This window comes from Triplophysa rosa, linkage group LG16 (assembly GCF_024868665.1).
Source record: "Triplophysa rosa linkage group LG16, Trosa_1v2, whole genome shotgun sequence".
NCBI lineage: Eukaryota > Metazoa > Chordata > Actinopteri > Cypriniformes > Nemacheilidae > Triplophysa > Triplophysa rosa.
This window is the reverse complement of record NC_079905.1, coordinates 13831394-13847497: the sequence shown is the minus strand read 5'-3', so window position 1 is coordinate 13847497 and position 16104 is coordinate 13831394. Positions and strand designations below refer to the sequence as shown.

Sequence of the window (16104 nt, the reverse complement as noted above, 5' to 3'; positions counted from 1 at the left end):
GATTAAAAAAAATATTGTTCTGTACAATTTATAAGCTTTTTTGCCCATGGGGACCTCATATAAAAGACCGGGATATAAAAGCATGTCCGCACCCACCCACCCACACACACACGCACACGCACACACTCACACACACACTTAGCTTGTTTCTACAGCCCTGCTGCCAGTCAATACAAAATTACATTGACACCTAAACTGTGTGGGGCCTTAAGGCTTTGAGAAAATTATTAGACAATTTTGAGTAAATGGAGACAGTTTGAAAAACATGCACGGTCTCACACTTTTAAGTCACATTTGAATGACATGTTTACTTCGTGTGTGTTCACTGAAAGTCAACCACCAGTTTAAATAAGAATAAGAAAAAGACTTTATTTTGTCCACACATTTAAAATGTACATATTTACACATGCAAATTTTTTTACAATGAATTTTAACCATTACACCCTCACGGTCAAGCCTTGAGGTTTACGTCACAAATACATAATTCACAGTGCAATATGAACTTTGTGCACCCGTGTCAGCTTTCTCCATGTGCTGCGTGCATGAGACAGACGTTCTGCATGCCCTCCAGCCTATCAGAGGCTTTGCTTCTAAAGAGCCTTTCAGAAACCATAAAAGTCGGACAGAACCATTATGCTTGTATTCAGATGTGAGAGGAAGCAAAAACAGACCTCTATAGGAACTCTGCCCTTACAGTAACGCTATTGTAGTACTCTTTTCTTTATAGTGAGAGTGAAGATACACATAGTCATACTGAACATGGCAATCTCAGCCCATTCCTCTTCTGTTCACCAACACCCTGTTGAGTCATTCTAGTATTTATCTTCGCACTCACAACTGACCCGCCATATTCTTGTTTTCAATGTTTTTGAATCCTTTGGATTTTGATACAGACACACTGACTGGAAGAGAGATTACGGTACAGCAGGGATTTACTAAAATAAATACTATTTTTTCTGAGGAAAGATTATAACTCTCATGGTTTGCTTATTTATAGCTCTGAGATCTCGCTTACCTTTAATATAGTCTCATAATTTTTCTTAAATACCTTAGAAACAATGGGGAAATAAAATAATGGGAAATAGTTGGCATGAGTATTGAGCTATAAAACAAATGTGGATGGCTGAGATGATTCAGTTTAGTGAGAAATGTTTGAGATTTTTTGAAATCTCTGACTTGCAGACTGTTATCTTGGCAAATCTGATCACAGTTGTAGACATTGTAGAGATCTTTTTTGAAACAGGAGACATGTGAGATCAAGTGAAAAATCATACAAGCAAGAACGAAAATCTATTTTCTCACTTTTTAGTCTCACTTTAGGAAGATCTTTGCAGTTTTTCTTTCCTACAGGTTAGTATCTATCCAAAGGTTCACCATGAAAATTTCTAGACTGTTTATTGGACATCTTTAATACATTTTGGCATCTTTACCATCTTTAGTCCTTTACCATCACATCTAATTTTTGTAGTTACCCAAGACTAATATTTTGGTATAGCTTACAGTACCAAAAATCTTAAAAATCATTGGCTGACTTTTGTCTTTTCTATACAGTTTAGCAGTTCTAAAAGGCATATGTGAATATGGCACAGCTTATTTGTGGATATTTTCTTGTAATCTTCAGTCCCCTTGTATTAAAGACATGTACATGGTATTGCAGTATTCAATGGCTGAGTTAACATACATGTCTGGTGTTAAGCGAAGGGTTAAGACACAGGTCTGGCCCATGTCTGTCTTCCCCCTCCTTTGCAGCTAATATGTTCTGAGTCCCCTTTGAGGTTAGTCACCATGTCGACATTCTTACTATCACATGACCCATAATGCCCAGTCTCAGCATTCACTTCATACAGCACAAGAACGATTCACTAGCACCAAATGACTTCAAATACGCTGGCTGCACGCTGTTCCTAAACCTGACACAGATGATACAGTACTGTTAAGTATTCACTAAGTATACTTAGAAAATGTACTAGAAATAAAATTAGAAAACACAAAAATACCAAGACAATATTTTGGTCCCCATTCAAGCTTGGTTTTCTCAGGAGAACAGGTCCTCGTCCGGCTCTACTTCAAACTGGGGCACTGTCTGTTCTCTGAGATTGACTTCGTGTTCTGCATTTCCCGTGTCCTGCGTGTTGCCTTGGAACCACGGGTGAATGAGAACCTCCGCGGCGGTGAGTCTCTCGCTAGGGTCCCTTCTGAGCAGACTGCGAAGCAGACAACGTGCCCTCAGAGACAACCCATCGGGGAGGCAGTACGTGCCCCGTCGGATCTTGGAGAAAAGGCTTGCGGGGTCCGGGTCGTGGAAAGGGTAGCGGCCCACAAGCATCGTGTATAGCATAACTCCGAGGCTCCACGCGTCCGCCTGCTTTCCTGAGTAGCTGCCTCCGCCGTTCAATATCTCGGGGCTCACGTATGCCGGGCAGCCGTGCGTGTCGAACATCGAGTCGTCCTCTCCGGATAGAATGTGGCAGTCTTCTAGGCCCTCTAGTTTCAAATGAGTCCTGAAAGAAATACATTATAGTTAATAATGAATAGCACATAACTGACAATGGAATATGGCTGAAAAGAATTTAACTTTACAAACCAATCCAACCTACAATCCATTCAGGCACTTGTTATACTATAATGCATTTTTCATAGCTGCTTGTCTCTTAAATTACTTTTGAAGAGCGGCTCGCATTCTTCGCATCTCTTGCAATGTTTCTGCATGATGCTGTGTGCGCGTATAGCATTGATGGTAAATCCACCAAGTACAAATATTTTACGGTAAAACTGTCTTTACCTTCAAAATCATGACCTTATTACAGACAAACAGATGCCACTAATGCTTATATTGATGATGCAAATGTAACACGATTTGAACTCAATAACACAAGGGCAAGATGGTGGAATTGAATTTGGATTAGGACTAAGCAATTCAACCAAGTTTAAATTGGTCTATTTTCATGCACTATTTTTGTATTTAATGTACAAAAAATTGGTCTTAAGTACTTTTTGAGATAAAGGGATAGTCCACCCAAAAATATACATTTACTCATCCTCTTATCATTTCAAACCTGTATGACTTTCTTTATTCCACAGAACACAAAAGAAGATATTTTGCAGAATGTTGGTAACCAAACAACTGCGGTACCCATTGACTTGCATTGGTTTTGTGTCTATACAATAGAAGTGAATGGGTACTGCCATTGTACTCAACCGTACTAACACCATGCATGAATAGAAGTACTAAAGACTATATTTTTAGCATATTAAATACAAACCTAAAAATAGAGCACTTTCAGAACACTTATGGAAGTGTACTAAGTGTAAATAAAGTGAATTTGAGTGCACTGTTTTTTTACCTGGATTGAAAGTACTTTACTGTCATTGGTAACAAAGTGTAATATAATAGAAAATAATATTTTTGCAAAAAAAAAAGAGCAGGAGATGTGCAGAACTTTGCGAATGACAAGCGCTCCAATTCTGTAAAAAATATACAGAGCTCTGCATAGTTTTTTGGGTCTACCAGTGATGAATTAAGTATCTTGAAGGGTTTGTTCACCCAAAAATAAAAAATTCTTCATTTATTCACCCTCTTATTCAACCAAGATTCTTTCTGCTGTGAAACACGAAAGAAGATATTTTGAGCATTGTTTCTGTGGTTTTGTGCCCATATGGTGGAAGTCAATTGGGGCCAATGCTTCTTGGTTACTGATGTTCTTCAAAATGTATTTTTGTCTTTGTCTTGTGCTAAAAAAAACACAGGTTTGGGATGACATGAGGGTGAGTAAATTACATTTTGGGTGAACTATCCCTTTAATAGAATGTGCTGTTCTACATCTAAATAAAGCAATTTGAAAATAAGCAATTAGCAACATAGAAAAAACAGGTGCTCTGAGTTTATTTTTTAATAACCTTTATTTAACCAGGAAAATTAAAAAACTCCTGAGATTGACAATCTCATTTACAAGAGGGTCCTGGCCAAGATAGGCGGCATAATTTAGGTACATGAGTTGTCTGACCTTCAAACTTTACTACTACAAGTTAAGAACAGAGCCTTGTCTAATTCTAGCCCCCATTTAAACAAAAGCAGGCACAAATTTCCAAAGCTTACACGCTCTGTAGGACTCTTAAATGTAATCTTGTCGACTCTCAGCTAAACTTAGCTCAACTAACAACAGGGGTCAAATCCAGGAATATCCACATGGACATTAACAGTAAGAGTTGATGACCTGTGAGCGTGTGTGTGCGTTTCTCCTGCTATCCCTTTCAGTAAAACATGAGCTGCTATGCATGGCATTGTGTTTCATCACCGGCTATCAGCCACGGTTCGGGGGGTTGCAGATGACACAACAGCATTCTACCAGAGGTGGAGAGAATGAGTCATAGCCCTCTGCGTGCGTGTGACTGACACATAGACTGAGAGTCAGGACAAACCAGTGTGCAGGTCTGCCGCGCTCTCGCTGCACCTGTGTCTCACGCTCAAGGCATCTGCCGGTGCCTCATTACCCTATGAACGGTGCTATTACACCAGTGACGCATGAACAGACCCTGCCCAGCCTGTGTCTGTCTGTTTCACAATCTAACAGACACATTCCAGGTAAGCCGGTCTCTTTGTGCGTGTGAGCCCACAAGGTATCTCGGTGTTATCGCAGTTTCAAAATGATTCGCTTCTTGGTTAGCGATCACATGTCATTACTGCGTTCTGCAAAAGTTCGAAATTGAGGTCCAAAAAGATGGTGGCTGCCAGTTGCTGTAATATGGGCTAGTAGGCTGCTGGTTGCTCTAACGTTGTTGGGCTGTGCAAGTGGCCATAGGTATAATAAATCTGATCAAATTATGCTGATAAAAGTAATATTGTACATTTGTACTTATAATATAAATAACATAATAACATAAAAATCACTGCTGTCCTTTTGAAACCTCGTATCTCCATATTTCATGATTTTTCTTTTTCAGCTATAAATCATTAGCCTATTATTAGTCATGTCACTGGGTTTTGCAAATATCCAACCAATAAAAAGTATTAAGAAGTTCTTGTCAACTTTGACGACACAGTATTTAGTCATTTAAAAAGTACAGTGTTTTTTTTTCCATTTTCTGAAAAACAGCTAAATATAATTCACAGTTTCCTGTAGTTCAGTGGTTAGAGCATGGGGCTAGCAATGCAAAGGTCATGGGTTCGATCCCAGAGATCACACATACTCATGCTAATGCAATGTAAATTGCTTTGGATAAAAGCGTCTGTCAAAATGCATAAATGAAAATCAAAATGACATAAAACATCAAATAATGAGAGGTTTATTTTAACTTATATCATCCCTTACAGTAAATAACCATGGTTTGACAACAAATAAAACAAAAAATTCACGGTAACCAGAAATTAACCATGATTTTGTTACAGTAACCATAGTTTAACTTTGGTGTTTGTAGTACAACTGTGGTTACACAAATGGTAATTAATACTCCAAAAACACAAAGGAAGATGTCCATGGTTTTATGTCCATAGTACAATGGAAATCAATGGGGGCCAGTGTTGTTTGGTTGACAACATTCTTCAAAATATCTTCTTTTGTCTTCTGCAGCAGAAAGAAAGTCATACAGGTTTGGAATGACATGAGGATGAGTAAATGATGACAGAACTTTCATTTTGGGTGAACTATCCCCTTAACAACGTGTTTCTACGTGTCGGCAGCTTTGCAGTTTTTTGGCTGCACAAATGTCAGCATGCACCAGTCACGTCTGTGCTGCACGCGTCTGTCAGGACAGACTGTAAGTCTGCCAGTGTTACAATGTTCATAGCTGGTGTCAGGAAGGATCCTGTCTCGCTCAGAATCCTACTCTACTAGACTCAAAGAGGTAGCCATTGCCTGATCAAAAAGAGCATTATCTATAGAGAATATTTAGCACTATACGCGGGCAAGCTAAGAAATTATCATGTTAACCAAAGGCTAACTAAAAAAACAAATATTTAAAGGGACAGTTTCCCCAAAAAGAAAAATTCTGCCTTCATTTACTCACCCTTGAGTTGTTGCAAATCTGTATAATTTCTTTGTTCTGATGAACACTGAGAAAGACATCTGGAAGAACGCTTGTGACCAAAGAGTTCTTGGACCCCATTGATATGGAAAAATTACAATGATAGTCAAAAGTGCTTCAGAACTGTTTGCATCAGAACAAAGAAATTTATACAGATCTCGAGAGTAAATGAAGACAGAATTTTTATTTTTTGGGTGAACTGTTCCTTGAATGTCACAATTTTAGCTTCATTATACATTACGTAGTTGTTGGAGTCAGTGTTTAGACCATTTTATAGAAAAAATAGACTCAGTCATACATCAATCTTCAAAAGTCATTTTTAATCAGGCACAGAATAGTGTACCCAAGCTGTCTCAGGTAACAGAATTGCTTTTAGTCCCATGGTGATACAGTTTTGCAAAGACATGAATCTTGTGCAACACTGACACTCCTCACTTACGACCATTGCTGTATTCAAGAGAATAGGTACATTTGTAATATAGGTACAGTAGATGTTTCTGAATGGTGAGTTTCCCTCTGTGTGCATAGCTATGACTCATCTTGCTGCACCCGCTGCCTGCTATGAGAAAAGGGTGAGTGGATTCTCATACACTTTCTATTTACATTTACTCACAATCACGCCAATGCCCAAAGGTCAGGTTTGAAAATGTTGCCCCAGAAATGACAAACAAATATCTTCCCATGATTGTAGATGGGCTGGGATTTTAGTTTATTACTGGACACGATGGGAGTCTGGCTCCATCTAATGCTGGAGATTGTTACAGTACGTTCCCTCCTGTGTGTAATGTAGGACATTTCCTTTCCATTTTTACAGAAAAATGTGTGACAGATTCAGAGCTAGGATTACCAGCGCTGTTCCTCTTATAGAGAAACATGAGTAAGTGTGTGCTATGAGTTTGTTCCTTTGACTCTTTAAGGGAAGCGGCACCAATCACCTGTGAAAGCCGAAGGGAAGCGAGCGCACGACTAAACCAGAATTATTTTCATGACTGCGTTGATGTCACAGCATTGATGCACGATGTACTGCACCCGACACAACCCACAAAACTCGTGATCTAACACACACACACACACACACACACACACACATTCGTTAATTGTACTCTCACCTTTTTTCATCTGAGAACACAAACTTGCGAAGCTTAAGGTCCCCCAAAACAATGCCGCCCTGGTGGCAGTGGTTCACGGCAGATGCCACCTGGTAGAACAGCTTGGAAGCCAGGTCTTCAGAAAGCCTTTTGTTGCTCTTTACAAAGGTGTGCATGTCGCCAAAATCTTTCTCCTGGAACACATAGGCTTTGCTCTCCCCAATAACTATGTCTTTGATCTGTGCAATGTTCTTGTGCCTTGGCAGCATGCTGTAGGCTCTGATTTTCTCCTGGTATTGGCCCATATTAAACACCTGCAGATGGCAATAAAAATCCTGTGTTAATAAGAAAGATTTTTGATTGATAAAATCGAAGAATTATTAAAAAATCACTACAATGGCGCTTAAAAATCCTACAATCAGATTGTTTTTTTATGAAGATCACATATAAGTCTGTGAATTTGCATAAATGAAAGGCAGCTCTGTTTGATGAAAACACTTGGGCATATTGAAAATTGAATGGGAATATAGATGCTATAAGACTTGTATTGTTAAAGCTTTGTGTGATGTTTTTGGCTGCAGGATCAATGGGAATGTTATTGAGTGACACATCAGCTTTTTGTCCTTCATTCCTGATCCTGGTGCATTTTTAAAACACCTGAATCACAATATTGAACCTGCAGAGGATTTGGATAAGCCGCTACTTATCCATACCCTTATAATACCCTAATAGTAATGCTTTGACATTTGTGTATAAAACATTTAAAGACCCATACATCCATTATTGTCCATATATCAGTCCATTCAATTCTGTAACACTACATGACAATATTAATAGATGATAGTATGTCTTAAAAGTGATGTATATTCATGTATAGACTAAATAAATAAAAAGTAAAAAATTGTTATACTGTATAAACGTGACATAAGAAAATGTAAAAACGTAAAAAATAATGTCTCGTATCTATGAAAATATATGTAAAAAATAAAACATTCAATTTGAGGATTTTGGTTCACAAACATCATGTGAATCGGTCATTTACAAGGCATACAGTCGTTTACCTTACAGACAAGTTCCTCTCCCGTGTCCAAATCTAAAGCGCTGTGCACCCCCGGTCGATCGGTCAGGGGCACCAGCAAGAACTGGCCGATGTGAGTGGGACCCTGGTGGGTTGGGCTGACGCTCAGAGACGCTCCGCTGACCGGAGATCCCGGTGAAGAACCCAGCAAACCCGCATCTCCCGAGGACTCGCTGAGCCTGGGACATTTTGCCACCGGCTCATCCGTGTCAAAACGCTTGTGTCCGTGTCTTCCCGGTACCGGATTATTAATCCACAGCACATTCATTTTTTTAAACTACAGTAGCCTATTTAAACACGTCAATTCTGTAAGGCAGCCGTGAATCGGACTAATCCGACAAATTGCACAAAAACATCCCAGTAAAGGATCTGTGTCCCGCGCTGCAAAAGGAAAAACGATCCTACATACTCATCAAAGGAAATGAGAAATGCAAAAAAGTGTCTGTATCGTAGATTGGCCGTTCCGCTCATCCATTATTGTGTAGCTTTTTTGCATTTGTCTCCTCGGGCACTTTGGAGAATTTTGAAGCCCGCGATGAGGCGGTGCTTTGCGAAGCAGCTGTGTGGTGTGAAATATTCCCGGTGTGGATCAGAGTCTGTCTCATTCAACTATCGTTACTGATGCTGTTGTCTGTGCTCTACTTTCGACTGTAGTGATGCCCGGTTCTCGAGCGAGTCGTTTTTTGTCAACCGGTTGTTTTTGAATCGATTCGCAAAGCTCAACCGATTCACTGTAGCCGCCTGCGCTTTAAACAAAAACTGCCTTCAATTTTACAAAACCATTTCAATTTAGTGTTTTACATTTTGACAACTGTGGCCATTTTAAAGTGGCAAATTGCTGTAGCCTATCTTTTAAAAATACGTTAATTAAAAAATAAATTGAAATGATCATAACCAAACTGATTGTAGGCTACTTAGAAAAAAAACATTGTGATAATTCAGCTATGTGGTGGTGGGTGATAGCCTAGTGTACACATAAGGTTTATATAACATATTATGAAGCTTTTATAGCTGTAACTAGCGAACTAAGTGAACTTTTATCAGAAAAATCAATATTTTAATGCCGCGCGAGATCTTATAAAAAAACCTTTGAGTGATGTCTAAAACGACTTGGTGAATCATTTCAAAAAGATTCGCTCAAATGAACCGAGTTTCCCAATGCTGGAACTCCGCCCGGTTCGGACTCTCTCTAGTAGTGACACATTCATTGCAGTCTCGACGATTGAGTAATCGCCACATGCCACTCACCTTGTTGACAGACGAATGCTAAAACAAAACATGAATTTGATCAAATAACTTACTTTATTTATCACCAGTGAAAAACATATGAGATGAATGCTTTAAATTTGAATAGTTGTGCATTAAAACACTGGCATTGCGAAATCTTTCTGAATGCGTTCATGCGTTCATGTTTGTCATGGTTCTTCGTGAAAACGCATGCTAGATACCGATTTACATTATTTCAACATGCAGGGCTGTGTTTATTAGTGAGCTGCACGGCATGCATGTTTTCTCACCAGGGTATTTAGAAGGTAACATCTTCCTGACAACGTGTCAACCATAATGACATGTTGATCTAACAAAAGAAACTCTGCTTCTGAGGAATGGGGGTTGTGCTCTATATTTGCAGTTCATATTTGTTAATGTACCGATGAGTCATCACCATAAAGAGAAAGACAGGGAGTGGTGGTGCCTTTTGTAGCATAACTTTAGATCTTCATTGGAAGGACATATTTGTTTAATTTAAACAGAATGAGAATGCGTTATGAGGATGAAAAGCAATTTTGCAAAATTGCAAATGCCTAGAAGCCACAAAATCTACTATGTCTTTTGTAAATAGTTTCAAGACAGTTGGCACATTTTATTACAGAACAAATATGTGACCACAACAAGATGGGTATCAATGCCCTGTAATCGGCTACATATGGATCTATGTCATAGTGACTGCACATAAAGTCACTATTGGAATCATTGTCCATGCATCTTTTACAGCTCTTAATTTGGGAGGGAGTTATTGAACGAACACTTGTTTCAGCTGGAGAAAGGCATCCCTGGAATAGGCTCAAGGGAATGCAGAATGTTTTTAATGCTTAAAATACCTCAACTTTATCCGGTTGTAATTTTTATGCGATAATGACAACTGTAACTGAGCATTGTTATAGGCTAGTGATCAAAGTCTAAAATAAAAGTTAAATATGTGCCCAATAAAAACGTGTTATGCTGTCTATTTCACACTTTCCTGCAGTTCCAAAAAAGACGTGTGGAATATTTCAGAACACGCTGTCCTGATTCCCTGAATCTGTGACCGTGATGACACGGCATGCATGCAGGTTTAGAATTAAAACGTGCGGTCAGATCGAGGACTTGACATTAAACGAAAGCTTATTTTTAGTAACCATGTTTCCATTGACAGTAAAATATCTGAGTTATGACTCAGTATCTGATGTGTGTGGTTGTCATGCTGTTAAGCAGGAACAGAACAGGTTTTCTGCGCTTCCTCTCCCTTCGGAGTAAACCACCCAGCTCTCTCTATGAGAAATATCTACTTCTGCTTTGTTATGACATAAACAGGTGTCACAGAGACCACACTTGATGGCATTTGTGTTATGTTTGCATGCGATTTAGAGAACATGGCTATTTGAGGTCATTCTCGCTTGAGGGCTCTGACAGAGCTCTTTTCCATTGAAATCGTCTGACTCACTGCCAGCAGTAAAGACAAAGGGAACAGATCATACTGTGTACTAAACATCAAGTCAGGAACAGGTGTAAATCCTCTTTAGATGGTTTTTACCTGCTTTATCTAACCACTGGCTACTTAAAAAAACACAGTACATCAGTACATCATAATTGGGGCTGAACTTTAACCCGTGACTGTCAATAGCAATTATGAAATGGGGAAGTGCGTTGAGCATTAAACATGGTCCAAAAGGTGTAAAGTCAACCAGTCATACTTGTGCAAGAATTATAGCTTGATAAGGTGTCACGGTGCATGTAAACAGTCATTCCAGTATATTTTAAAGCAATCAAGTTAAAGGTCGAGTGTGTAATTTTTGGAAGATCTATTGACAGAAATGCAATATAATATACATAACTAGTGTAAGTGTTCAGAGGTGTATAAAGACCTTACATGATGAAGCGTTATGTTTTTATTACCTTAGAATGAGCTATTTCTATCCACCACGAGTCACCTTGCATGGAATTTGTCATGTTGTTTCTACAGTAGCCCTAAACGGCGAACTACTCTACAGAGCGCGTTTCAGAAATTCCTTACCGTATTGCTTCGAAAGGGAGGTACGGAGTGAGCTGTTGGTTGCAATTCGCAACCTCACCACTAGATGCTGCTAAATTTCATACACTGGACCTTTAATGTTTAAAACATGTTTTAAATGATTATATGAAAAATATCAGATGCACGTGCAATGGAAATTCTTGTCATGTTATGCCCCAGCTGGAGGTCAGGAGGTCATGAAGGTCATGAAGGTCGGAGGGTACAGCAAGCAGATTGTGAAACAAGCAGCACTGTAATTTAATCGTGATCTTGACTCTTCCCTTCAGTGGCTTTGGTTTAATTACAGCTGTGTGTAGGGACTTTTGAAGTGTTGCCTTGATTTACTAGCATAATAAAATCTCGAGTGGCAAGATTTTGAAATCCTCATGGTTTACAAGACATAATACATTCAGCCACTTTGGCCCACAATCAACGGCGCTTAAACGCTCATGTAAACATTCCAGGGTTCAAACAGCATCGTATTTCAAACAGTCCAAACTGAGGCGTCATTAGGACACGCAGCTTCTGTATCCTCCTGTGAACTTGTTCCCATGTGGTGTAGCTTTTTAAATGCTTTGTTCTCAGGATCTGGTTAGGCCGGAGAATACCCAAACTCTGATGAACTTCGCATTTCAGTATATGGGTGCGAAAACCTTTGTGGAAGTTCCACAAATTGAGAAGTCTCTCTTTATAAGAGAGGAAGTAGTTAGATGATAGCCTAAAGATGTTCATGACATTTATTTGTTTGGCTTAAAGGGATAGTTCACTAAAAATGAAAATCATCATTTCTCACCCTCATGTCAAACCTGAATGACTTACTTTCTTCTGCAGAACACAAAAGAAGATATTTTGAGGAATGTTTATGAGCAAACAACACTGGCCTCCATTGACTTCCATTATACGGACACAAAGCCACTGAAAGATTTCTCAATATATCTTTTGTGTTACAAAGGTTTTTAACCTGACACAAATTTTATTTTTGTGGTGAACTATCCCTTTAAGGCCTTGTTTCCAATATAACGTTCCTAGATATTCCAAATGAGAGAATAAGATAAGAGTTGATGTGATGGCTTAATTCGTTTCCTGTATCGAGTAGACACCGTTCTCTCCAATCGACTGAATACAATCATTCAGACAGGCAGTGCTCCACCTCTTACAACTCTTTAAATTTAATAAATTAAGAGGCTTGGAATGTGGAGCAATGCTGAGATTCTAATCTGCTGCCAAACTGACAGGTTAAACAGCGAGGGCAAGCGTCTGTAAGCTCTGTCGAGATAACTCTCAGTGGCCTGCAACACTGTTTTTGCAGCCTAATAGTTTTTGCAGGTTGAAGATGGATGGACTTGCTAAGTGATGGTTTAATCCCATTTAGCGACAAAGTAAATGGAAACTTCTGCCATTGTTCATACACTTAAACCCACATTAAAGAGCAGGCTTAACAATTCACGCACATCATGAGCGTCTTAGCGTGAATCCTTCCGAACCCTGCTGTCATCAAGTGTGAGTCAGCCGTAATGAAACTATGAGCGGCGGAGACGGTTTAGCATTTCAAAAACAAATTAATTGCGGTGTATAATGCCCATATAACAGGATTTCAATGGCCCCTTAGCATTGTACACCGCAACAGAGAAGATTTACTTCTGTAATAACATGAAAGGAAAAGCAATAATTTCACTGCCATTATGGCAAGACGCCAACCGGGAGGAAAGTGTCAGAGAACAACGCAAGCTGTTTTTTACTTGGATTATGTTTTTCGATATTCTTTCTTTTTCTCCAGTTAGTTTAGGAGCCAGAAGAGCCCGGCGTCAAGTGTCATTTTCGCATCAATTTAGTAGTCTGTGTTCAGCGCTGACATCAGTTCGAAAGTGTAGGGGTGCATTTACCTCAGCAGCGTGAAGCGCCCCCGAGCAGCGTGAAGCGCCCCCGTCAGCTATGTTCAGAGGTGTGCGAGGATTACGCAACAGTTATTTCCATAAACATGAACTCGTGAGAGCTCGGCGTTCAGGGTCAGCGACTGGTTTGTACTCGTCGAGCTGGCATAGATGAAGTGAGTTCTGAGAGGAAGGTGTTATGTTAGCATGTAGGCGGAGGTAATTAAGAGAAGGAAATGTGCATTATTAATGGTAATGGGTTATAATAATAGGGTACAGCGTGATCTGTCATGCCCACCACTACGGGCATGTTGATGTACTGCTGTAAGCTGTTGTTCCCTGGACCTGTCAGAACTCTCACTCGCCAAATGGAGAGCTCTCGATCTCGAGTCGTGATGCTCTTAGAACAGAGAGCTGCGCACACCATATGAGGAGCAAAGACCAAATGTAGCCGTGTTTGCTTTGTGTGTCACCCAATTTCTGATGATGTGATTAATTTGACTACAAACAGGATGACGAAAGCTTTCCGACGGCTCTTGCTGACACCAAAAACAAACTCATTATGCAAATGGGCGTCTCTCGCTGCAACACAGCCTCAGAGTGCCAAATTTCCCACAATTGGGAAATAAAAGAAAATGGGTCAGTGAATCAAATCTTCATGGGAACTGGACCAGCCGGAACAAGAGCAAGCGTAGCCTTATAAGGACATTGAGACTGTGTGCAAAAAGTGAGAAACAAAACAAACCAGATCGAATATCGGCTCATGATTTAGAACTGGCATATTTGCAGTCTGGAGCTCTAGACAGAAGCTTGTGTGATTGTGAACACACTGTACTTGATAGATGGAAATAGAGAATAAATTCATTAGGAGTGTCTGCGATGCTCCCTTGACAGCAAAGCCCTGCATAGTTTAGCATGTTATTGAACTTAGAATAAACCTCATATTTCTACCGCATTTGTTAATGATTAAATATGCCAGCATAACACAAAGTCGGAGGCAACGCAATGCCTTTTATGAACATCTCAAAGCTTTAAAATAATTATACACACGGTTTCTCGTTAAAGTAATGCAAACAAAGCAGTCTCAGTGTCGTGATGGGTCATTCGGGGTTCAGGAGTTGAACTGTGCAGACATTCCACAGGTTGTGTCTTCTCGCTCAATCTATTCCCACCTCACACAAAAGCTTTATAACGTAGTCCAGATGTCTCTGGAACACAGTCAGTGAAGGAAAATTATCCTCTTGGTTTTCAGGAGTAAATATTTTCATCAGTTTAGAAGGTAAATGGAAACAGCCGGAGCTGGCCGAGGAGAAGAGACATTCTCCTGCTGCTTCTTTGACACTTGCTTGGTGAGAGAAGAAGGCAATGCAATGTGCCAGCTTCTGCAACACTCGTGATGGAAGAAATGACTTAAAATAATAGACCACGTACCATGCTCGTCTCTTGATCTGTCGAAGTCACAGTGAGTTTTGGATCGTATTGAGAAGACGTCTGAACAGTTTAGAGTTTCATAATATTGCTCTTCTAAACAGTGTTTGGGAGTATAAGTAGCAAGTAACTTTAAATTTGCAGTAACGTGTAATGTAGTTCAAGAGGGTGGCTAACTTTTATAATTTTAGGACATTAGAAATAAGGTTATTAGAAAAAAAGTAATCATTAATTCCCACACCCAATGCCACATTTGAACCTAACAGTCACTTGCATGAAAGCAGATCATTCTAAAAATTACAAATGGGAAATTCCTCTAATTAGCCACCTTGTAAAATATTTACGAATTGTCATGAGATGTGTTTGCTTTTCCAATGTTTAGTGCAGAGGTTTTTAAACTTTATTGTCAGCCGAACCCCTCAGACCTAAATTATTTACTGGTAAATAACTGGTAAAATTTTAAGTAAACATTTCAACAATTTAATGGCACATTTGCATGTTTCGTTTATTTTTTCATCAGTAGTATTTTACTTAACTATTGTTATTATTAAACATTTCTTTGCAATTTCAGTTTTTGATGTGTGATCAAGTGATGGAAACAACTGTATACACTGGTAGACAGTACAGTATACTAACTCACGAACCCCCTGCAATTCCCTCATAAACCTCCAGGGGTTTTTCAAACCCATGTTAGGAAACCCTGGTGTGGGGCAACCAAAATTTGCACCACTGTTTTTAATATTACATAATATTAACGTTTTGCCAACAAGCGAGCTCCGGCGTAGGGTTGGAAGGTCTAATTTATTCCACTGAAACAATTCGTCCAAAAAACCCTTCTGCTTTATTTTAATATACAGTATTTACTACAATGAATTTGTTCACTGAATGATTCATGTGATTGATTATGAATGAAACAGTTCACCAATTTGACTGACATTTTAAAGGGGTCATATGGCGCGAATACGTGTTTTTCTGTGTCTTTGGTGTGTGATAAGTTGCCCGAGCATGTATTAGACACGTAAAATTGCAAAAATTAAAGTGTCGGAACAAAAGATGCGAATGTTCTGGGTGTAACCACACCCCCACAAATCTACGTCAGTTGGTGGTATGAGTTGACTAAGAGCGCCCAAATGTATACTCAAGTAAGGTGGGCGTACCTGTCAGTACAATTGCTCTGGAACCTGATGTTCCAAATATGGTAAGAAGCGTTACATTTCAGTCACACGCTTGCAGTTTTCGACCAATCAATACGCACTGGTTAACTGGCCAATCATAGCACACCTAGCTTTTCAGAGCGATGAGCTTTGTAAAAAATCTGCGCGTTTCAGAGAGACGGGGCAAAGAGGAGAT

General features: G+C 39.5%; 1 protein-coding gene across 1 annotated transcript; it reads right to left on the bottom strand.

Annotated features, from left to right (window-relative positions):
* Positions 1-349: 349 nt before the first annotated feature.
* Positions 350-8900, bottom strand: trib1 (tribbles pseudokinase 1). The gene is made up of 3 exons (XM_057354786.1): positions 8171-8900; positions 7131-7423; positions 350-2501 (listed from the first exon to the last, which is right to left on the bottom strand). Exons 1-3 carry the CDS (start codon positions 8453-8455, stop codon positions 2036-2038), a joined length of 1044 nt encoding a protein of 347 aa, XP_057210769.1. The 5' UTR covers positions 8456-8900; the 3' UTR covers positions 350-2035.
* Positions 8901-16104: the final 7204 nt, after the last annotated feature.